Source organism: Dysidea avara, chromosome 1, assembly GCF_963678975.1.
Source record: "Dysidea avara chromosome 1, odDysAvar1.4, whole genome shotgun sequence".
Classification (NCBI taxonomy): domain Eukaryota; kingdom Metazoa; phylum Porifera; class Demospongiae; order Dictyoceratida; family Dysideidae; genus Dysidea; species Dysidea avara.
The window spans coordinates 16516223-16541692 of NC_089272.1; the positions used below are offsets into that span (position 1 = coordinate 16516223).

The 25470-nt window shown below is 38.1% G+C and overlaps 1 protein-coding gene and 1 long non-coding RNA gene across 2 annotated transcripts; both read right to left on the reverse strand.

Annotated features, from left to right (window-relative positions):
• Positions 1–1233: 1233 nt before the first annotated feature.
• On the reverse strand, positions 1234–7727 carry LOC136257923 (uncharacterized). The gene is made up of 4 exons (XM_066051252.1): positions 7580–7727; positions 6027–6263; positions 4006–5972; positions 1234–2001 (listed from the first exon to the last, which is right to left on the reverse strand). Exon 3 carries the CDS (start codon positions 5848–5850, stop codon positions 4702–4704), a length of 1149 nt encoding a protein of 382 aa, XP_065907324.1. The 5' UTR covers positions 5851–5972; positions 6027–6263; positions 7580–7727; the 3' UTR covers positions 1234–2001; positions 4006–4701.
• Positions 7728–8052: 325 nt separating this feature from the next.
• LOC136257931 (uncharacterized) lies at positions 8053–10067 on the reverse strand. The gene is made up of 3 exons (XR_010702307.1): positions 9809–10067; positions 9178–9232; positions 8053–8289 (listed from the first exon to the last, which is right to left on the reverse strand). It is a non-coding gene; the product is annotated as an uncharacterized lncRNA (long non-coding RNA).
• Positions 10068–25470: the final 15403 nt, after the last annotated feature.

Sequence of the window (25470 nt, forward strand, 5' to 3'; positions counted from 1 at the left end):
CTTCTTCACATTAAAGCATAACAGAATTGAACCCTTTGTGATACTTGATGGTACTGATTATGACTTGAAGAAAAGGAAGACACATGAAGCTAGGAGACTACATGATGCTGAAATAATTATGAAGTTGCTGTATGACCCCGACACAGTTGAGAACAATGAGCATGTCTTGCCCCAATTAACGTATAATGACATGACACATACAATAAGATCAGTTCTCAATGACAACCATATTTATGTTGCAGATGGTGATACTGACGTTGATGTGGCCAGTTATGGTATATCACATAAGTGTCCTGTGTTAAGTGTCGATTCAGACTTTTACGTATCCCACTGACACACGGCTATATACCATACTCAAAATTTTATTGGCACAAAACAGATACAATCGGTGCAGTTACCAGTCATGTAAATAGCAAATTTATGGCATTTTCTGTGGAAGCAATACCATTAACTTTGCAAAACAATCTTGTATATGCAACTTTATATGGGGTGTGGAGAAAAACAAAATTTAAGTTTTCTAAATACTATATACCCTGAGAAAATTATATTTCTGCAATAATTGTTTCTTCTGTTTCTGTAAAACTGGCTATTACCAAGGTAGGTGTATAGAGTGCAAGATGTATGGTACTGCTGGATCTGTACCCAAGCCACATATTCTCACTAGCTCTATATTTGCACATGCTGTTTTGCAATGGCAGTCTCTTTACAACAATGTGCACTGTTTTAACCAATTACTCCATGAGCTTCTATACCATTACCAGAGTCCTCTGACTTTCTTGAATGTTCCAACTTGCATAGTTACACAATTGTTGTAACACAAGGAGTTCCACAAGTACTAGTTCTTCAGCAGAATGATTTAAATGCAAGTACATATTCTGTATTCTTTGATATAACTCATACACACAGAGGTATAGCAGAACACCTACATCAGCTACAAGTGACACTCATAATTATATCACTTTCCATAGATTGATCTTGAGTAACAAACTGTTCATTGCAGGTTGTGTATAGAAAAATAAAATTAATGAAGATTTCATGTGTTTGTTACTTACGTTGTGCATGTTATGATTCTAATTATGTGTAGCTATACGCAAGACACCATCTGGTGTACTAAGGATCAATAGCTTATTGTACATCTATTGTTATAACTCCAGCATTAACTCACTGTTACCATTCCATCATATTCCTTGTAGTATTTCTTATCTAATAGACACCACCACACTATTCATTAATATCGTATTCCACCAATCACGTGATCATGAACTAACTGAACATTATAACACTTTAGACTGTTAATTGTTTTAGCATGCATACATTAATATACTGTGTGCATGATTGTATGTGTTTGGGAGATGACCACCTTGAGCTTGGTGAATTTGATTACTAGACAGTATTCATGAGTAAGACAATATGCAACCACATTTCTTCATAAGGATGTACGTGACAAATGTATCATCCCCTTCTGAAGATGTAAAAGTTTCACACATAAATGTAAGCCATAAATGGTATTGATGAATTCAATTGTAACCAACATAGCAATATAGGATGAACCATAATAATGTGACTATGAGATAGGGAATTTAGCTATAGTTATAGCAACCAATGAATTATCAAGGATAACCTCAAAAGGCATGCACACACTTGCTATTGTTACTGAAGGTACTTGCCTATTGTGAAACCACAACTATATATGTAGTTATAGCTCTATAGACTTGTTTACATAATAATACACTGTAAATAGAGTAGTACACTAACACAGGTGTGATATTGTTGTCCAAACTGGCACATCCTTACAAGAGTAGTATGCACACCATATTAGTCACACTAATAATAGTGCGATCATACATGCACAGCTGAAAAAAAACATTTGTGCATTCAGGAGTGGAAGGGTAGAATGTGACAGCTTTCTTATCAAAGTCAACCACTCATCATAGTATTATTGTGAATATTACATCACCTGCAGTTTCACAATTGGTGTAACATTCCTGGAATGTCAACAATCTACAAATGGTACGCAACACTATTAGTCAGTCAGCAACTTACCGCTTTCAAATCTCTACTTAAATATTGATTCAAAATGTATATAAACCTATATCAACAAGCCTGGGGTTTGATTGTGGGTTTTAATTTTACTCAACTGAGGTTTACATGTTCTACTTTAAGATATGTATGGGCCCCCACTGATCATCAGTATACAAATTTTTCATCTCTCTACTGTTGACTGGATTAATGTGATGGAAATTCTATAAGTTAATGCTAATCAAGAGTAAATTTACACTTGATTAATGCAAATTGATGACTTTATTGATACAAACACACCAACTTTGTTCATCAACTTGAACTGTCACTACAATATTAGTGTGTATTTGTTCATATATACCACTTTAGCGTGGGCATTCAAAGGCGCCGCTCAGTGTTTAACTTGCATATTGCCCGGGCAATATCAAGACATTGCACGGGCAATATCATGGGAAAGCAGTTTGCCAATGACTTTGATGCCCAGCCAGTTCAAAGAAGCGAGACGCTTTGACTCGTTATATTGAGCGACATAGAGCTTTGCATTGTGGGATTCGTTTTTGTAGTAGTTGCTAAGCTTAGCAAATAGGCTAAGACAGACTAGTTGGTTGTTACTAAAGGATAATGAAGGTATAAAATAATCGTTTGGGCGATTGTGGATGCACATTTCTACCCACCACGTATCAGCCTTTGAACAGACCACAGAACAGCAAAGCTACTACTGCTACATTGAAATAGGTTAGTAACTTACAGTCCTAAGTACTTAACTTAATATAATAACTTACTTACTGTCCCAATAGCGAAGTTAGTTGGCTTAACTTAGTACAAAAATGGTAACAATATAAACTCAATCCCACAATCGCAAGTTTTCTAACATAGCGTGTTGAAGCACAGTAACGTATTAATGACGTTTTAACGTATGGACAACGTTTTGATGGCTATTAGCCCACGCTTTTAAAACCACGATCGATTTTCAGATGCTACTGTATAAAGCAAACGGGATGAGTTCTCATTAGTTCTTTCACCTATTAGGTGAGTGTGCCCGAAGTGGTATATATCACTTATACCACAGCTGCTTGGGATTTTGCTGACATATACAACTGCAGCCCTCGGGCTTTGGGTGTATATTTCAGCAAAATCCCTTGCAGTCGTGGTATAACTATTAAATGTGATGAACCCTAAATGTGATATGCATACAATGTACTTCGGTGGAGTATATTATGTGTAGGAGATGATGGTTCACATTTACTAACTAATGAGGCAAATGTCAATTATCATCTCCTACACATCACATGCACCACAGGAGTGCATGCTGTACAACACATTTAGAGCATAACATATGCACAAATACACGTTTCTGTGTAATGGCTTAGCACAAAATGAGTTTATTTATAGCACATAAATTCAATAAAATTGATTTTTTTCTACACATCCTACTACCTCTAAATGATAAAAAGTGCTAATAATAAATACTTTAGGTTTAAGGAAGAAAATCCATCCCTCCTGGAGGAAGACTGAGTGTGGCCCCGACTAGACATTGGGTGACCTGCAGTTCGAATCCTGGGGTTGGAGGGATTTTTTTCCTTACTTTGGCCCCTTTTCTGTTACACCTTTTCAGTCAGTCAGTAAGTCAAGTCACTAGGTCTAAGTCCTTGAAATTAGGTTAGGTAATCCTAAGGCAAGACCTTCAGTGCTGGTCACTGTAAAGTGCTAATAATAATAAATAATAAAGGATGCCAAAGAACACCTAATTATTAACACTAGAATCATCTATAATAGCAGAAAATAGTCTTTCATTTACAAATCTTAGTGTCATGTACACCAAAATTCAGTCACACTGCTTGTCTTGTGTGCTTCACACACTATATCCTGAAAGTGTGCCTGCACCCCAAGGGGTTAAGTGTGCTATAACCACCTCAGTTTTAACAGTGTATATTTGTGACCGGATTTCACATAACAAGGCTTCCACACACACAAAATCAAACTTACGTTTTTACCAGAAATGGATTGCTGGCCTAATACACTATCATATTCCACACTGTACTTCCTTCAGGACTGGCAAGTCTGGTTTCTGTGGCAGCTTTCTTCCGACCCTGTCAAAGCCACGAGTGGGAGATTGGCGTCATTGAATGGCCATGGCTTTGTGATAATGGTGTGTAGTGAGCTGGGACTTCACAGAGAGCTCACCAATAGTGTTCTCAGTCAATTTGGAGTGATTTGAGGGCCATGGAGAGCCCAAACGTGGCCTCTGGATTCCAATCGTCTTCTTGCTTCATTTTATACCCCTATATTAAGCCCACCCTATTACTACCACCTGTGATATTATTACCCGCTCGAGAAAAGCTGCCCAAAACAGGGCTAATTTTGGGTATCAGAAATGTATACACCCACTCAGTGATAGCTAGTAAATAGATGCATACTTGGTGCAAATTTTGTTTGCACAGCTGTAGGCACTGGGAAGTTATTACACAATGATTACTTAAAATCTCCATATCTCCTAACGAAGCTTTGTGCGTCGAAGCCTGGTTTTGTCAAATTCAGTCACATTTTATGGCATACTGTACTTGCATTGGTATGTGCACTCCATATATCTATACATGATATACATTTTATCACTGCATAATATTGGCAAATGGTTCCTCCATGGTTGAAGCAGGATTTTATACATTGTTACTAATGACACAGCTAGTTGTTTTCAACATTGCTTGTAGTTTGATGAGTAGTTTCTACCTTTGCTCTTGACAAGATGATTAGAATACATATTCGTTCACAAACTATCAATGCAAGAGCAACCACACTGCTATAGACTGAATCAGTGCTAAGTGCAACTATATAGAATACTATTAGACTAATTCCTATTGAGCCAAATAAGATTACAGCTATTTTTATTAATTTCCTGTTAATTTCATCAATGTTTACTGAATTGCGTTTAGATAGAACACAGAACAAGACCACAATCAAGATGAATACTGACGCTGTTGCAAATAAAATGATAAGGATTGTAGCTGTATTAATGTACATTGCAGCTTGGTTTATCTCACCAAGCAAATGAGACACCGAGAAGCAGTAACCATCATCAGTAATAAAGACGTCATCATATAAAAAGAACAATAAACCTGTAGCAATGTTGATAAGTAAACTGAATGAGATTGCCACAATTAAAAATATCCATAACATTCTGCATTTTTCTTTAAATGTCTTTTCTTTTGGGGGCATGTTTCTAACACTCTTATAAAATGTTGCTGCAATCACCACAAACATTTCCAGTACTAACAATGCACTACAGTGCACTGTAGCGGTAATGAATGTCACAAAAACAATGCACACTGCATTAGAAGTAGGCCAAAAAAATTTCATAGATTCATAAATAACAAATGTTATCTGAAATATTGCTGAAACTGTGGTTGCTGCTAACAGGAGGAGTATAGCCATTGTGGTGTAAATCCTTCGCTGAATTATTAGAATAATTAGCAAAGTATTCAATAGCAATATTAACACTGCAAGTGTAATCTCCAGTGCTTGTTCAACAATGGCTGTGTCTACTTGAGTGCAGGACCCCATATTGCTGTTGGTTGTCCTTAATAGAATTATACTATCTGTCTTACTACACCCAATAATACACTGATCATCAAGGTAAACAATATCCAGTACCAGTGCATCTCCAGTCTTGATAATCTTTACAGTACAGTTATCAATATGACAATATAGTGTAGTATTCACTGTAATATTGACATCATCATCACACTGGACTGTACAATTGATAGTAGCTAGAGGACAACTAGTCACTGTAATGATACTCTGAGAGAACAAGACTACAACTGCTAGCAACAACATAATCCAAAGCAAAAATGAAATCTACTGACTAACTTAATATAATGTCATGATTTTACCAGTAGTGAGTGCATGACCTCATGATCTTCCAGTACTTATATGGACAGTTAAGGGATGATCACATCCTGTTAAAGGAATTCATCATGTATGTCAGCATTACAGGATGAGCATATATGTACTTTTTTGGAAGTTTCTCCAACTTTTCAAACACACCTTAAGTAGCTAAAGTCTTTGAGGAGGCTGTAGGACCAGGTGTCCTACAGACCTTCAGCGCTTGTGCTGTAAAGCATTAATAAATAAATAAATAAATAAGTACACTAATTTTTAAGAATGTATTGTTTTCTTAAGGACATAACATCCCCTGCCTGCACATAGGGAAATGATACTGCAGTTATTGAGATGAGGATGGTATCTCCCTGCAGTGACAAAACACACAACACTTACTAAATTATACAATGTAATCATGTAGCTAGCAGTTAACTAAGTGAGATCACTGCCAGTATAAGCATTGCATCATATCACTATAATATAGCTACCCATCATTTCTTTGCGAAATAAAATTATATAGCATTGTTACTGTAGAGGAGGTACTGTAACTCATGATCACTAGAAGAATTAGATGTTAACAATACTCAACAGTGCATGGCATCATTTGGCTAAATAAAAAAAAAACATTGTTACTTATGTTGCAAACATCTGATGTTTTACTTGTCATTCCCAACCAGCTGAATGGTACAAGTCCTATAAATTACTTAACTGATTTGCAGCTACTAAAAAAGGAAGTTCTGTTGAAGCAGAAGTCAGAGGTGACACAATTAAGTTACATAGCTATACTCTACTGTATAGCAATAACAATCAGAAATGGCCAAACATAGGTACATGGATATAAGGTCACAATTCGGCATTACAAACTACTGCATGTGTATGATATAGAGGATATACATATTAATATGTATCAATCATTACCATATAGCCAGCCACTCTATACAACGTTTCAAATTGACAGTGCAAAAGTACACCTGTGTCTCAACTGAAGTTCCCAGCTACTCTCTCAGGTGTCCTTTGCAAAAACTCGAGGTAAAAACGTCACCGTAAAAATCAAAAATATTATTATTATTATATTTGTTACTGTGCAGAAATCAAAAAGATTGTTGTGCACAGGTGTGATCATAATGAATGTTCAGGTTAGTACAAAACTCATCTAAGGTAGGGGAGTGAATTACAAAGGGGGGGGGGGGGGGGGGAGTGTGTTCCAGAGTCTGATTGTAGAAGGGAAAAAGGAAAATAGAATTATATTGTATTGCCAAATATATTTTAAATACAGAAATGTTTTTGAAATACTTAAATATTGGGACTCTCGTACACCATGTAGGGTTTTTGCGTGGGCGCTGGCTACCCCTTGATAAAAACAGTAACATCTCTATAGGGCAAGGAACATCTCTAAATAGCGAATACACACACATACCATATCCAACAATTAAGCGACTTTTAATAAAAAAATTTTTATTGACAAGATAGCTACACGCGTCTACACTGGAAGCAGGTTTTCAAGGCTCTGTTATCAGTGGAGCGTCAGATAACTTTTAAACCTTTCCCCGGTTCTAGCAGGAATGGCCAGCATGACATCTACTTTCACGTAAAATGTAACAGCTTAATACGGCCTTTTTCATGGTACAAAGTAGGGGGTTTAACTTTAGGCATAGAACCATTGGCAATAAAAATATTGGCTCACCCCAACAATCCAGGCACGAACTTTTTAACGAATCCCGGTTATATCAGGCTAGATCTATCCTTCTTTGAATACTTCAGCTAGCTATACCGTTCGTGACGAACGTTTTACACGGTACAAATAATTTTATAAAAATCACCATCTCAATCCAATGAGCCTTATCCGCAATTACGTCACAACGCGAAAATAACGCAAAAATGGCGAAAAGTGTGGGGGTCAAGTGGGATACTTTGTATGGAAGGGATAACGTTTCGAGATGTTCCACGTGAAGAAAGCATGAGAAAACTCTGGTGAGGCTTATTAACTATCTTACTATGTAGGGGCACGCATTTTCGTACTTCTCGAGTAGTCCTATGGTCTGCTTTTGGTTTCTTCCCAATGGCTCTCTGTACAAAAGGCCCCCACACTTTTCGCCATTTTCGCGTTGTGACGTAATTGCGGATAAGGCTCATAGTCGCATACCCCGGCTGAGCACTGATTATTAGTGACGCGCGCTATATTGCGTGGGCGAGTTGCAATGGAGAAGCATTCCGTTCTTGAATGTTTAATTCATCAACTTTTCAATGGTCAATAGTCCTTGTACATCATACTAATAACTTTTTGATCACGTGATACATCTTTGTATTTTGTACATGTAATCAAATAAATATTTTTTTAAAATGGTTATTATAAAAATTTCAAGTTAGCTGTTTGCAGTTCTCCAACATATAAACCTGTGGAAAAAACAGTCACATTTAAATTGGTGAATTTAAAAAAATCTTTATCGTGCACACACCACACACACACACACACACACACACACACACACACACACACACACACACACTACTACACACACACACACACACACACTACACACACACACTACACACACACACACACACAAACACACACACACACACACACACACTACACACACACACACACACACACACACACACTTCACTACATATTCACATAAAAATAAAACACTTCACTACATATTCACATAAAAATAAAACACTACAAGGTATGGTAATGGTTGTTTACATTGTTTAATTTTGTGGTGCGCCACATATAGCAACAAGGGAAATGTGTATCTGTGATCAAGAATTTAATTTAGATTGTAATATCATAATTAGATGGTCAGACTATCTTTGTCAACTACAGATGAACTGGCTTTTGGTAAAAAGCGAGGGGTAGCCAATGCCTTGGGACTCTTGTATGCTATGTGAGAAATCCAATCAGAAATACACAAATATATTAGAAACCAATTCCTAAATCCAAAATTATGTAAAAATAATGGAGAAAGTGAGTTTAACAAAGTAGACAATGATCGATCATGAATAACTAGAACAAGATGTAGATCAACAACTGTACAGGTAGTTACTAGTTAGCAATCTCACTAAATGCTTTTAAAAATGCATAAAGATAGGGAGTCTCGTACACACCATTTGCGTGGGCGTTGGTAACCCCTCTGGTACACCATTTCGGTGTTTTGCGTGGGCATTGGCTACCCCTCGGGAAAAATAAAATAATGAAAGACTATACAGAAGCTGATCTGTACAGAAGATGAGCCCTGCACAGCTACGTGGGCTTCTTTTTACAAAGCATACACTCACCTTATTTGCACATTGCTCAATCGTCATCATGGACGCCTCTACCTCCCACCGTGCACTAAAGTAATAGAAACAAACATCATTAAATAATATAAGCATTAATATCATTATAGCATAACACAGCAGCACAATATTACAGCATGATAAACAAACCAAAGTATTTATACAGAAAACTATGTCATAGACATTTAATCGTCTTTGAGCAAGGCCATTTTAATGAAGGCGCAAATTGGGCGTGGGCGTGGGCGGGCAATTCATTACATTCTGTTCGCCATTTATAACTATCACTGGCAAACTAATGCATATACAATATCAAAGAACGTATATATTTAAACAGTTGTATGATACTTATAGACTGTTTTTTCACTGTCAACCACTTCTTGTACCCCTCCCCTCCGCACCCTCCCTCCCACCCACTCCCTATATGATATACGTGCTATACAGGTGAGCATATAAAAGTTGCTAAAATTAACAGGTTTTTGTAGAATCAGTTTTATTTTTAAAATTCTAATTGAACAAAAAAAAACAGTACATTTTCATACTGTAGCTGAATGACATTAAAATACATTGAATTGTCTGATATGCTACACACAGTAGTGTCACCAGAATAAAACACAAGTTGCTTCACACTCACATTATCAGTTTCACCCTCGGTTTCACCAATAGTTGTGAATACCTCTGTGCTGCCACTGGCCAGGTAATGCGAGACGTCACTGACAAATCAGTTGACGAGGCAGCCGAAACAAGGACAGTCCATGCACTTCTGAAAAACGGCAGAAGAAAAGAGTTCTTCTAAACTGGCTCTTCTAAAACAATTTTTTTCGCCCTTCTTTTCTAGCTGCTGCCAGCCTGGCGGAGAACACGGCGTTCTTCTGTTGTTGGCCCTGCGAACTAGCCGGCTTCAACATGTCAGTATCCGGGCTATGTACACAACATTATCCGGAAAAAATGTTTCGTGAAAATTTTCTAAGTCCAAAGTGTGCCCCCAAAAAAATTCGCACGGTCCGGTTGGTCAGGCCTGAGCCGGACTATAATCTGGAATTGAACCAACTAGCTGACCAGCTCGAACTACATTACTCTCATGCAATCTTTGGACGATCACATCTACATCATGTGTAGCTACGTACATTTTACAGATGTTATTGAAAATGCATGACACGAGTAGTTAACTAGTTTCTCAGCCTAACTAAAGCACAGAACTACACGTATAGTACCTCCAATTACCTTACAGTACAGCATAGCGTTAGTGTCGTTTTGTACAGAAATGATTGTGGGTTCTACGTACAGTATCACGTGTGCTGACAGTTGGCACACGGGATTCTACGTACCCGGGATTGCGTACCGACTTCGTTAACGCTTATCAACACTGCCAATCCACGTTGTACTTCAATATACGGTCTTCTGTTAGTAATCGTAAACGTTTCACATAAAACTGGTCACCTCCTGGCGATTTTACTAATACGAAAGATTTTTAAAAATAATTTTAAAAAGACGCGCCAAAGTTGTATGACTCTTCTCTCTCTCAACCTATTATTATTATTATTATTGTTACTGAGCAGACAGCACAGCTGATATGCTCAGGAAAAAAAAGCAATCATAAAATGAATTTAGCTACGTAGTTACAAAGATTACAGTTATAGAGTTCCATACAATGTTTGCAGTTCCGCTGAAAAAGAGTCAATATTGTTGCTCTCAATGATGGAAGATGGTAAGTTGTTCCAATCCTTAATTGATCTGGAGAAAAAGCTCTGTTGGTATGAATGGGTAGATGAATTTGGTAGAATAAAACGATGTGGGTGATATAGTCTGGTGGATCTTGTCATTGAAATAAAATGAAGAGGAATTGACAGTGAATAATCTTGATGTATAATTTTAAAAAGTGCTTGTAATCTGGATATTTTACGTCTCAGCTGAAGGCTTGGCCAAGAAAGATGCTGTAACATAGCTGTGACTGAGCTGAATCGATTGAAATCATTTAGGACCCATCTAGCTGCCCTACGCTGTACCTTCTCTAGCTGTTGAATATTGTTATGGTGGTATGGGTCCCAGATGACTGCAGCGTATTCCATTGACGGTCGTACTATCGTAAGGTAGGCTGTTGCTTTGATGTTAGATGAGCAGCAACTCAGATTGCGTTTCAAAAAGTTTAATGTTCTATTGGCCTTAGCAGCTATATTACTAATATGTGGAGACCATGATAGTTTGTTGTCCAATATAACACCAAGGTAGGAGTGTTGGTTTGACGTACCCAAGTTGTGATTGTTTAGCTTGTAGTTGAAAATGATTGGTGATAATGATCTGGTAAACCGCATAATAGTACATTTGGTTACATTGAATCTTAATTGCCACTTAGTCGCCCATTCGTGTAGTTGATCAAGATCATGCTGAAGTTGAATGGCATCCTCCTTGGTGGTGATAATTCTGTAAAGTAAACAGTCATCAGCAAATAACCGTAGTGGCGAATTTACATGTTCTGTTATGTCATTAATGTATAGAAGAAACATCAAAGGGCCGAGGACCGTCCCTTGAGGGACTCCTGAGTGAACAGCTATCGAGTCAGAAAAAGTACCGTCCAAAGCTACTTGCTGTGACCTTCTGGTCAGCCAAGTATTGACCCACTGACAGATGTGATCGTTGATACCATAGTGTCTTAATTTAACTAATAGTCTTTGATGTGGGACACTATCAAACGCTTTAGCAAAGTCAAGGAGAATGACATCGGTTTGTTTCTGTTGGTCTAGAGCATGTGACAAGTCTTCTATCAGTGAAATAACCTAACTTCGAAAGAAATAAGCTGTGGTACCGTGGTGAAAAGTGTGTGGAGAATGGTACCCGAAAAGGTTGGTGTCACGTACCCAGGCCCGTAACCAGGGGGTTCGAGTGGTTCGGACGAACCGCCCACCAGGATTACCAATTTTTTTAAAAAGTTTTAAGCTGGCGTATAAGACATGGACAGCCGAAAGGTAGAGAGGGGCTATATGTAGGGCACTGAAGGCTGTTCTGAGGTGTTAACTAAGGTGGAGCTAAGCCCCACCTCTACACAACTAAGATCTAGGTGGGGATAAAATTTGCTAAAAAGATCGATATACTCTAATAGAACACTCACTAAAATACTCTAATACAACAGTAACTTAAATACAGTCACTCAAATACTCTAATCATTCATGGTTAAAGCTTTCAAACAATTAAGACCAAGCTGAACCTCTTCTATAATGTGCTTATCTGAACACCATGCTATAACTATTTTTCAGATTTGTATAGTTGTGGCTAAAATCATCACTATTATTAGTAAAGTGTAGACAACCCAAATTATTAATTTGTGGCTCCTTAATGAATTGTACTGATGTAGCTGAAGAGGTCTGTGTTTTATATAACTGCTAGGTAACAAATAGTAGTTACTGCTTAGTGTACCTGAGCAATGCTTGTGTACATGTAATTAGGGACCCGCCGATTATGTTACCTATTATGCTATGCTGCACTGCTCAAAAATTTACTTATTATGCTCAAATTTATGCTCAATACTTAGCTATTATGCTCAAATTATGCTCAATTATTTATGCCTCAGTTCTCATGCTCTGCTAATAATTTTCAGTTTATGGATAAATGATAAGTGGCTGAAGCACTAACTTACTGCTTATCACAGAAAAGATCGATATACTCTAATAGAACAGTCAGCTATTTAATTGTTGTATTAGAGTTACTGATTGTTCTATTAGAGTATATCGATCTTTCTGTGATAACTATTTTAATAAGCTAGAATTCATACTATTACACAAATATTCTACCTATTATGCTGGCATTATGCTCAATGCTTTCAGGCACCTAGTCTATTATGCTCATAATTATGCCAGCATAATCCGCGGGTCCCTACATGTAATACTTTTGATGTTCAGTTAAATATTTAGTGCTGGCCTGCTAACTATATCTAATCAAAAACAGCCAAGCTGTAAAAAAAGGTGCGGCCCCTAAAAAGGCCAAGGTGAAAAAGATGTGAAATCCAAGGTGGCGGCCAAGAAATATGGCTGTGATGGTAGGTTATTATTATTATTATTATTATTAAATACAGAGAAAAAGGCATTATGCCTGTGAGTCCTGCTCATTACAATAAACAATTACATTAAGAATAAAAGTTATCAATCAAAATTTTAAAGTTGTCAGTAGAATTAGACGACACTACATAATTGGGTAAATTATTCCATGAATTGATGGTTCTTACTGAAAAGAATTTACTTCGAACATTCTTTTGGGCATGAGGTTTAAAAAGTTTGAAGTCATGTCCCCTTGTGGCACTTGACAAATTCAGGTGGAAAAATAATTTAGGTTGAAGATTAACATTCCCTTGTAAGATATTATATAGCATAATCATGTCAGCCCGATGCCTTCGATATGACAAAGTAGGAAGCTTGAGGGTAACCAGACGTTCATCATATTCCAAACTGGACAGATCCTGAACACATGTAGTGGCTCTTCTTTGCACTCTCTCCATCCTGTCACAATCTCCAATATAATTGGGTCCCCATACAACATTAGCTAGCGATTCCGGGAGAATTTTAAAATTAATGGAAGTAGTTTTTATTTAGCATAGCCTTGTGCAGTACTCCCTAAGGATCTCATAAACACTTAGTTTTTAAAAATCCGTCATAGGATAGTGGAGTTATAAGCAATTTTGTCCTGGAAAATAGGCAAAATTTTCTCCATATCTTTCCATTGAAAATAGTCCCAAAAATGGCACAATTGAATGAATGCTTATAACTGAGCTTCGCAATAACATTTTGAACTTCTGTTTTCTGTTATCAATACTTTAATATATGGACCACAGTGTAACCTTACTTGTAGGACCCTCTGAATAAAGGTCACCTCCATAGAAAGCCACTAAATAGTTTCATGCATTTAGGATCTTGCAGATAGCAAAGCAGCATACACATAGTGAAGTGGAACCACTCTGTAGCAGTCACCTCCACTCAAAAATACAATGTGTATGTAAAGCAAGAAGTTGTACTGTTGATTTATAGCTGCTTATATGATTATTTTTTCTCTTAATGTACAGCTCCTTGACAGCTACCAAAATGGTGCATCAAGGAGATGAGCTATTTGTGGTGCAAATTTGCTGACTTTTAGCATAGTAATATTGAAAACTACATGGACAAAAATGCTCACCTTGGTGTAACAAACATGTGCTGGGTCGTTTCTTACAAAGAGAACATAATATTGTGGTGGCTATATTGCAAAATAATCTTATAATTGGCATAAAACTCCACACAAACATATTTATAGCAGAAAACTAACTGCACCATCGTATTCCTTGCCCCCAGAAACCCTAGAAACGATCCAATTGTTTGATCAATGACTCGTACGGCAGCGAATTGATTGTGCCAACTCTCCAGTGGAAGATTCACGGAGAAATTTTTATGCTAATTTTACGGAATTCCGGAATCGCTACATTAGCATATTCAAGGTGAGGTCTTACCAGAGCCTTGTAGAGTATTGGAAGGGTCTTTCTATTTAGAGTGTTAAATGATTTTTTGATTAATCCCAATACACGATTGGCTTTGTTTATAGCAGAGGTTGCTTGGCTATGGAACTTTAAGCTAGAATAATGGTAAAAATTTTAATAACGACAATTCAGGTGAATTTTGTGCCAAGACCAAGCGGCACCAAATTCACCTGAATTGTCGTTATTAAAATTTTTACCATTAACCTACCATCACAGCCATTTCTTGGCCGCCACCTTGGATTTCACATCTTTTTCACCTTGGCCTTTTTAGGGGCCGCACCTTTTTTTACAGCTTGGCTGTTTTTGATTAGATATCACTTCTTTTTGTATTTGTATACCCCAAAGCTGGCCAAAGGCTGGCTTTGGGGCTTTTTTAACCTATCCTATTTCTTTACCACAGGAAGAATAAAAAGACAGAGCAAATTTTTAATACTTCAACTGTTTTTGATTTTATCAGTAATTATATAAATATATTTATTACATGTCTATTATTCCCTAATGGATAACTTGTTCGCAGCTGATCTTTCTACTAAGGGACTTGAAATGTAGCTAAACTCTCTACAGATTGATTTGTTTGTAGCTGCACTCTCTACAGGGTGATTTGTTTGCATCTGAACTCTCTACAGGACGATTTGTTTGTAGAAGAACTCTCTACAGGATAGTTTCTTTGTCACTGAACTCTCTACAGAGTGGGTTCTTTGTAGCTGAACTCTCTACAAGATCACTTCTTCTAGCTGATCTGTCTATAGGGTGACCTGATCTCTCTGTAGGGTGACTTTTATCTAGCTGAACACTCTACAGGGTGATTTGTTTGTAGCTGAACTCTCTACAGGGTAATTTATTTGTAGCTGAACTCTATGCAGGATGATTTGTTTGTAGCTGAACTCTCTACAAGATGGTTTCTTTGTAGCTGAACTCTCTACAAGGTGACTTGCTTCTAGCTGATCTCTCTACAGGGTGACTTGTATAGCTGAACTCTCTACAGGGTGATCTGTTCATAGCTGAACTCTCTGGGTGATTTGTTGGTAGCTGAACTCTCTACAGGATGGTTTCTTTGTAGCTGGTCTCTACAAGGTGACTTGTTTCTAGCTGATCTCTCTACAAGGTGACTTCTCCTATTACAGGGTAACTTGTATCTATAGCTGAACTATCTACAGGATGATGATCTGTTTGTGGCTGAAATCTCTACAGGGTGATTTGTTTGTAGCTGAATTCTCTACAGGATGACTTGTTTCTACATATATAGCTGATCTCTGTATAGGGTAACTAGTTTCTAGTTGAACTCTCTGCAGAGTGGGTTCTTTGTTGCTGAACTCTCTACAAGGTGACTTCTTCTAGCTGACCTCTCTATAGGGTAACCTGATGTCTCTGCAGGGTGACTGTTATCTTGCTGAACACTCTACAGGGTGATTTGTTTGTATCAAAACTATCTATAGGGTGATTTTTTTATACCTGAACTTTCTACAGGGTGATTTGTTTATAGCTGAACTCTCTACAGGGGGTGATTTGTTTGTAACTGATATCTCTACGGGTAGATTTGTTTGTAAGTGAACTCTCTACAAGGTGATTTGTTTGTAGCTTAATTCTCTACAAGGTGATTTGTTTGTAGCTGAACTCTCTACAGGGTGATGTGTTTCTAGCTGATCTCTCTACAGGGTAATTTTTTTTGTAGCTGAACTCTCTACAGGGTGATTTGTTTGTAGCTGATCTCTCTACAGGGTGATTTAGGTTGTAGCTGCTCTCTCTACAGTGGGTGATTTGTTTGTAACTGAAATCTCTACAGGTTGATTTGTTTGTAGCTGAAGTCTCTACAAGGTGTTTTGTTTGTAGCCGATCTCTCTACAGGGTAATTTGTTTGTAGCTGAACTCACTGCAAGGTGATTTGTTTGTAGCTGATCTCTCTACAGGGTGATTTGCTTGTAACCGAATTCCCCATATTGTGTCTAGTGTCTATATAGCTGATCTCTCTACAGGTTGATTTGTTTGTAGCTGATCTCTCTACAGGGTGATTGTTTGTAGCTGATCTCTCTACAGGGTGATTTGTTTGCAGCTGAACTCTCTACAGGGTGATTTGTTTGTAGCTGAACTCTCTAGAGGGTGATTTGTTTGTAGCTGATCTCTCTACAGGGTGATTTGGTTGTAGCTGATCTCTCTATACAGGGTGATTTGGTTGTAGTTGCTCTCTCTACAGTGGGTGATTTGTTTGTAACTGAAATCTCTACAGGTTGATTTGTTTGTAGCTGAAGTCTCCACAAGGTGTTTTGTTTGTAGCAGATCTCTCTACAGGGTAATTTGTTTGTAGCTGAACTCACTGCAAGGTGATTTGTTTGTAGCTGATCTCTCTACAGGGTGATGTGTTTGTAACTGAACTCTCTACAGGGTGATTTGTTTGTAGCTGATCTCTCTACAGGGTGATTGTTTGTAGCTGATCTCTCTACAGGGTGATTTGGTTGTAGCTGATCTCTCTACAGTGGGTGATTTGTTTGTAACTGAAATCTCTACAGGTTGATTTGTTTGTAACTGAAGTCTCTATACGGTGTTTTGTTTGTAGCTGATCGCTCTACAGGGTAATTTGTTTGTAGCTGAACTCACTGCAAGGTGTTTTGTTTGTAGCAGATCTCTCTACAGGGTAATTTGTTTGTAGCTGAAGTCTCTACAAGGTGTTTTGTTTGTAGCAGATCTCTCTTAGACTACAGGGTAATTTGTTTGTAGCTGAACTCACTGCAAGGTGATTTGTTTGTAGCTGATCTCTCTACAGGGTGATTTTTTTTTGTAACTGAACTCTCTACAGGGTGATTTGTTTGTAGCTGATCTCTCTAGAGGGTGATTTGTTTGTAGGTGATCTCTCTACAGGGTGATTTGGTTGTAGCTGATCTCTCTATACAGGGTGATTTGGTTGTAGCTGATCTCTCTAGAGGGTGATTTGTTTGTAGGTGATCTCTCTACAGGGTGATTTGGTTGTAGCTGATCTCTCTATACAGGGTGATTTGGTTGTAGCTGATCTCTCTACAGTCGGTGATTTGTTTGTAACTGAAATCTCTACAGGTTGATTTGTTTGTAGCTGAAGTCTCTACACGGTGTTTTGTTTGTAGCTGATCTCTCTACAGGGTAATTTGTTTGTAGCTGAACTCACTGCAAGGTGATTTGTTTGTAGCTGATCTCTTTACAGGGTGATTTATTTGTAGCTGAACTCTCTACAGGGTGATTGGTTTGTAGCTGAACTCTCTACACGATTGTTTCTTTGTCACTGAACTCTCTACAAGGTGACTTGCTTCTAGCTGATCTCTGTAAACGGTGACTTCTTCTAGCTGATCTCTCTACAGGGTGACTTGTATAGCTGAACTCTCTACAGGGTGATCTGTTCATAGCTGAACTCTCTACAGGTTGATTTGTTTGTAGCTGAAATCTCTTGTTTCAAACTGATTTCACTGTAGGGTAACTTGTTTGTAGCTGAACTCTCTACAGGATGGTTTCTTTGTAGCTGAACTCTCTACAGAGTGATTTTTTGTAGCTGAACTCTATATAGGGTGATTTGTATGTACCTGAACTTTCTACAGGGTGATTTGTTTATAGCTGAACACTCTGCAGGGTGATTTGTTTGTAGTTAATCTCTCTACAGGGTTTCTTTGCAGCTGAGATCTCTACAGGGTAACTTCTTCTAACTGAGCTCTCTCTTGTTTCTAGCTGTTCTCTCTACAGAGTAACTTGTTTGTATAGCTGAACTCTTTACATGTGGTTTTTTGGTTGCTGAACTCTCTGAGTTGTTTGTAGCAAAATTCTCTACAGAGTGACTTGTATGTAGCTGAATTCTCTACAGAGTGACTTACTTGTAGCTGAACATTGTATAAACTATAAAGTGACTTGTCTGTAGCTGAAATCTCTACAGGGTTACTTGTTTGCAGCTGGTCTCTATAGGTTAGCTTGTTTGTATAGATGAACTCTCTACAGGGTAGTTTATTTGTAGCTGAACTCTCTCCACAGTGACTTGTTTGTAGCTGAACTCTCTAGAGAGTGTAGCCAAACTCTCCACAGAATGCATGACTTGTTTATAGCTGAGCTCTCTTCAGTGTGACTTGTAATGTTCTGATTCTTCCGGCTGAATCACTACAGTGATATATCTGTAGCTGAACTCTCTATAGGGTGACTTGCTTCTTGCTGAACTGTCTATAAGATTAACTGTTTGCAACTGAACTCCCTACAGAATAACTTGCAATGTAATAAAATTCTATAATGGAGTAAATAAATTAGCTGAATGCTCTATTAGGGTGACTGTTCTATTAGAGTATCTCGATCTCGCATATGTTACACGTAGTTGGCTTTGGAATCATAATTCAGTGGTTTGTAATCCGATTCTTCTGTACTACTGCAAGGACTTTCTATGATGATTATTCCAGCTTCACACCGATTTTCAGCTCACTACTCTAAGCGGCAGGGCCGCCCACAGGGGGGGGCAACTGGGGCATTTTGCCCCGGGCCCCAGCCTGAAAGGGGCCCCAGGAAGGGCCCCCTGAATACCTGTTTAAAAGATCGATATACTCTAATAGAGCAGTCACAGTATTCTTCAGAGGAGCAGTATAGCAAGCTTATAGATAAGGAGATATGGTTGGTGATGGGTAGTTATTGTCATTGCCAGCAGGTTGTGACCTTTTTTTTTTTTTTTTGGTCTTCACCTTACAACTTGGGTCAAGGGCCCCACTTTAACTCTTTGCCCTGGGCCCCTTAATTTCTCTGGGCGGCCCTGCTAAGCGGTTTGCCTAGTAGGCGTGAAAACTAATAGTTTTTTTATTCATAAAAATCGATCGCGTAATTGTGACACAGGTTGGGTTTTGTGTCATATCTCAATGGCCTTTAACTGGATTCCTTTCAAACCACAAAAAGGCGCTCCTACGATAGTTACTCCATCTACATAGCAATTTGCAGCTCATTCCTTCAAGCGGTTCACCCTGTGGGCGTGACAGACCTTCGACCTTATTTTACGCACATATTCGGTCATAACTCGGTGAATGTTCATCGGATTCCTACCAAACTTGGTTTTGAGATTCGCCGTAATGAGCGCTTTAAGTGTGCCAAATTTCAGCCCGATTGGAGCACGAATTCGTGTTTTATGGTGGATTTTGCAAAGTGTGCGAAAAGAAGTAGAAGAAGAAAAAAACCAAGAAAAAAACCCCAAACTTTGGCCGATCGTATCTCGGAAATGGATGGAGCGATTTTCTTCAAATTTGGAATGTGGACTCCCCTACCTAGCCGGCACGTCTATAGCAACTTTGGTTTCAATCGGAGAAGGAATCACGGAGCTACAAAGGTGTGAAAATCGCGTTTACTTTCTTCCTGTAAATATACTCACAGTGTGGCGCGCCGGCTTCTTGGGCCGCACGACACACTACCGTGTGTCTAGATATAGCAAGGAAGTTCACAATAAAAACTATCTGCATGAGTATATTTGCAAAGTCCTAGCTCTTTCACTGATGTGCAGGGGTGTATAAGGGCAGGCATGCATGGGGTTCTGGAAACTCTCCTCTGAAAATTCAAGCTAAAATAGCTGTAATAATATTGATAAAGGACTAAACATACAATAAGAAATCATAAATCAATGAAGTATTTTATTGTTTAAAATGTGTGGGGGTATGCCCTAAGACCCCTGCACTTATGATATGGGAATCACCACCGAATATGTGAACCACCCTGGAAAAATGCCTTGTGTATTTAGCTATGTACTTGCATGTGCATTGTAAGCCTACTTAGTCTCTGTCCTAAGAAACCAAAACATTATACAGTGCAGCCAAGAAGTCACATGTGACCTAGATAGCTCATGTCACTTAAGTGTGACACAAAGGAATAATAGCTATATTGATTGAGTAGAGGAGTACTGAGCAAAACACTGACAAGTAGATAGTAAATGGATAACTTCATGTGTTGATTATTTCAATGTATAGAAGCAATGTATCTACTAAATTAACCCAAACATGTGCAGTTGCTGCACATACTGAAGTTGAGATTAACTTCAAATTATACAGTATGTCAGATTTGAAGGGATTATAGTCAAAATTATACACTTACAACTGCTCTTTGGAGTCATTAGTGTGTACTATCAATTTTATACCATTTAGGAGAGGTCAAACATTAAAGTGGTGTCAGCGGCTGGGGACTGTGCCCCCAGACCCCTGCTGCTGTAAACGCCTACCATGTCAAAGTCGGACCCCCCTTTGACGAATCCTGGTTACGGGCCTGAACACGTACGGTTTTCTCGTTTGTGTATGCCCACAGAAAGCCTCTGAGTTGGCAACATTTGGAACACAGCATCTCAACACGAAGCGATGGCCTCGTTGGACAATAACCCCCAGAAACGAAAGCGACCTGACGATTCTCCCGATGAATTAAGTAAGAACGTTGATATTTGTTGTCACTGTAATAAGAAATGCACGAAAAGGAGTGAAGCTGTACAATGTGACCTATGTTATTCATGGCTGCACGCATCTTGCGAAGGCCTGTCTAAAGAACAGTATAAGCTACTTACCCAACTAACATCTACTGTTGATAATGTTATGTATTAATTATTGCAAATTTAACAAGTGTGAAACACGTTCAAAGCAACTCATGTTTAACTCAATTCACAAAGCCCTTTTCCCATTTGATAACTCCGAAACTGATGAAACTGAACCACTTATGTTATAGCAAAATGCCATTAGAAAAGAAATCTCAGACCTGTCTGCCAAAGTTAATGCCTTGTGCTCTATGAATGAAAACCTGGAGAAAGAGATAAAGTCTACAGCTTCCTCAATTGCTCAAAATTCTGTACCTACCACCCAATCAACCTCAGCTGCATTGAGTGTCATTGACGAAATATCTGATCGAAATCGTCGCAAGAACAACTTGATAATGTATAATTATTCTGAAGGAGCTGATTTATCAGCTGATAAAGAATCATTTATTTCTCTTTGTTCAACAGTTTTTGACCTCAATGTAGAAGTAGGCAAAGTCCTTCGGCTTGGCAGGGGACTTGAAGAAAAGCATAGGCCATTGCTTGTCAGATTGACATCAGAATGTGATAAACATGCCATTCTGTATCTCAAGCCCCCCGCCTCAGATTCCATGACCAGTATAAGAGGGTGTTCATTTCCCAAGATATGACTCAATCCGAGCGCGTCAAACATAAGGCTTTAGTCCAAGAACTAAAATCTAGAAGAGCTAAAGGTGAAAGAGATTTAATGATAAGAAATGGCAGTATTATTGTTAGATACACCCGTGTAGTAAGTAAGGAGTCTGGTTCAAGCAACCCTACTCTGGCCTCACATCGTCCCTGATATCCATTCTACATTTAATAAGCCTGTAACTAGATTATCTGGTGCTGGTCACCACAAAACACTAAATTTAATGTTGATCAATATACAAAGTGTGTTAACTAAAAAAGAATCATTTTTTTAATTTATAAATCATCAAGACCCTGACATCATCTTGGGATGTGAAATCTGATTAAATCAATCTATACTGAATAGTGAGATTTTACCTACTTCATACACTGTATATCGGAACGGTCATGATGATGGATATGGAGGTGTTTTAATTGGAATAAAATCGAACTTAGAATCACAATTACTAGACATCCATCCTACCTTGGAAATATGTATAGTATCAGTTTATTTGTCTGATAACAAACAATTTATTGTTATTTGTGCATATAGGTCACCTAGCACAGACATTATGTACTTTAATTATTTGTGCGATCTTATCACTGAAACTGCTAGAAAATATCCAAATGCTAACATCTATTGTGCTGGAGATTTCAACCTACCGGACATAGACTGGTCAAACGAATCAATAAACAGTCACAGATATCCTCTTTTGATAAACCAACGAGCACTTGACATGATGCATAATTGTGGTTTTGCACAAATAGTTAATTTCCCCACCAGAAATGATAATATTTTAGATTTGCTATTTACCAACAGGCCTACTCTGGTGCAGGAATGTTACTCTACTCCTGGTATAAGTGATCACAAAATCATAGAAGCAACAGTGGAATCTGAGGCATATTATAACCCAACAAACAGTTACAAAGTTTATCTATGGAATAGTGCTAATATGTCTGAGTTGAAAGAATCTATGTGTAAGTTTGCTAAGGAGTTTTGTGACCAGTTTACTGTTGAATCATGTGTGGAATCTTATGGAATTGTTTACAAGACAACCTTCTTCTTTTGCTAGACAAATTTGTTCCATCAAAACTGAAAAGAACCAACAACCGCCAACAATGGATTAATAGACATATCAAACAGTTGAGGCGACGGAAACAAGCTAGTTATAATCGTGCTAAAGCTACAAGGTCATCTGCTGATTGGTCACGCTATAAGGAACTTTAAAAGACCATGCAAAGGGAATGCCAAAGAGCATTTAGGAAATACATGTTTAACACCATATATGACCCATATCAAAATGGCAAGAAAAAACGGCTGTTTCGACATATCAAATCATTACGAACAGATTATTGTGGCTTGGGAGCACTGCACAAGAATGGCACCAACTATACTGACAATCAGATGAAATCTGAGATTCTAAATGAGCAATTTTCGTCAGTGTTTACTAGGGATGATGGTTCAGAGTTGCCACACATGGGAGATAGTCCATATCAAGATATTTCTTTTGTTGAATTTGATTTATCTGGTATTGCCACCTTACTAAATGATCTCAATCCCACCAAGTCTTCTGGTCCTGACCGCATCCCTACCAAACTACTGAAAGTTCTAGCAACTGAGGTATCTCCTTGTCTCCAGCTACTTTTTTCTGCCTCCTTAAATCAATGTACAGTACCATCAGAATGCAAAAAAGCATTAATTTGCCCACTGTTCAAAAAAGGAAACAGAAAGGACCCATCAAATTATCGGCCAGTGTCTCTTACTAGCGTATGTAGTAAAGTCATGGAACATATTATATACAGCAATATCATGTCACACATAGTATCTTATCAGACATGCAATTTGGATTTCGGAAATGGCATTCTGCTGAGTTACAGTTATTGCAAACAATCCATGATCTAGCTTACAATTTAAATCAAAAAAGCCAAACAGAGTCTGACATGATTTTACTTGATTTCAGTAAAGCTTTCAACAAAGTATCACACTGTCACTTACTTCTAAAATTGGACTATTAGGAGTTAGAGGTAATATACTAAACTGGATCACATCTTTTCTGACTGGACGTACACAAAGTGTTGTGTGTGGTGGATGCACCTCCACCCCTTGTAATGTTTTAAGTGGTGTCCCACAAGGCTCTGTGCTAGGTGCTCTTCTATTTCTTATATATATAAATGATATTGTACAGAAATTAAGCTCTATTTGTCACTTATATGCTGATGACTGCATACTATATAGGAGAATTGACAGTTTTACATATGTTAGAGCCTTGCAAGACGATCTGCAACTTTTGGAACTATGGGAGAAAGAGTGGAAAATGTCTTTCAACATCGATAAATGTATGGTTATATCAATAACTCTTAAACAAACCCCAATACATGCTAACTACACCCTTCATGGAAAACAACTTACTATGGTCGAGTGTGCCAAATACCTGGGGGTATCAATTGACTCCAAGCTATCTTTTAACCAGCACGTGGACAATGTGTGCAAAAAGGCAAACTCTGCATTAAGTTTTGTAAGGAGAAAGTTTGCGAACTGCTCACGAAAATCAAAGAAGATCTGTATCTTACATACGTCAAATCCACTTTGGAATATGCAGCTACAGCTTGGACACCATATAGCAGACAGTCAATTAACAAACTGGAGTCTGTACAAAGACGAGCAGCTCGTTTTGTGATGAATGATTATTACCACACTAGCAGTTTATCAAACATGTTATTACGTCTTAATTGGAATACCATGGAAACACACATCAAACATGTAAGATTTCAAATGTTGCACAAAATTATTCATAGCAGCGTGGATGTCTCACTACCTAGCTATATAACACTTAGAACAAGGCATACCAGGGGCAGTGACCTTAAATTTATACAGCCAGACACAGCTATTGACACATACAAGTACTGTTTCTTTCCTACATCAATCTGATTATGGAACAATCTATCTATAGATACTATAAATTGTAACAATTTAGATACTTTTAAGGAACATTTAAATAACACTATATTGTAACTTAGCCTAAATTATTACATCTATTGTAACATACTCACTCATGTGAATTCTACAATTATTACCTATAATAATAACCTCTTCAACATTATGTACGTAGTATATACTATATATGGCATAGATATTATATACGACGTACGTAGGACTGTTTATCTGTTGCTAAGGCTTCAGTTGCCAACATTCACTCTGCAACTTTCAAGAACCATGCTTGCCACAACTTACGTTCTGCTCACATTGAATATTGGAAATCAAAACTGGAACCATTAACTGTTCAAAATAAATTTTTAGATATTGTAACTCTGGAGCAAGCTTGCCCTCTGTGGAAGAGATTGATGTATGGCCTCCCTGAAAAACAGCTGTCCTTCCTGCTATGTGCTGGTTGTGAGACTCTACCAATCCCTATGGACCTGGCCAGATGGAACATCATTACTGATCCTAGATGTGCTCTTTGTCAAGCTCCTCAACCCACAACAAACCATATTTTGACTGGCTGTCCTGCTGCTCTAGATCAAGGCAGGTATACCTGGAGACATGATTCAGTTTTACAGGTCCTTGTTCATGGGCTCCAACAGCATTTACCTGAAACATTCAAACTTTACACTGACCTTCCAGGTTATCTAGCTAGTTCCAGCCCCCCTAGTACCATCCCAACCAATCTTTCCTCCA

What these genes read in the sequence shown, in the direction of transcription:
- LOC136257923 (XM_066051252.1), bottom strand. Translation starts at nt 5,850, where the DNA reads ATGTTGTTGCTAGCAGTTGTAGTCTTGTTCTCTCAGAGTATCATTACA.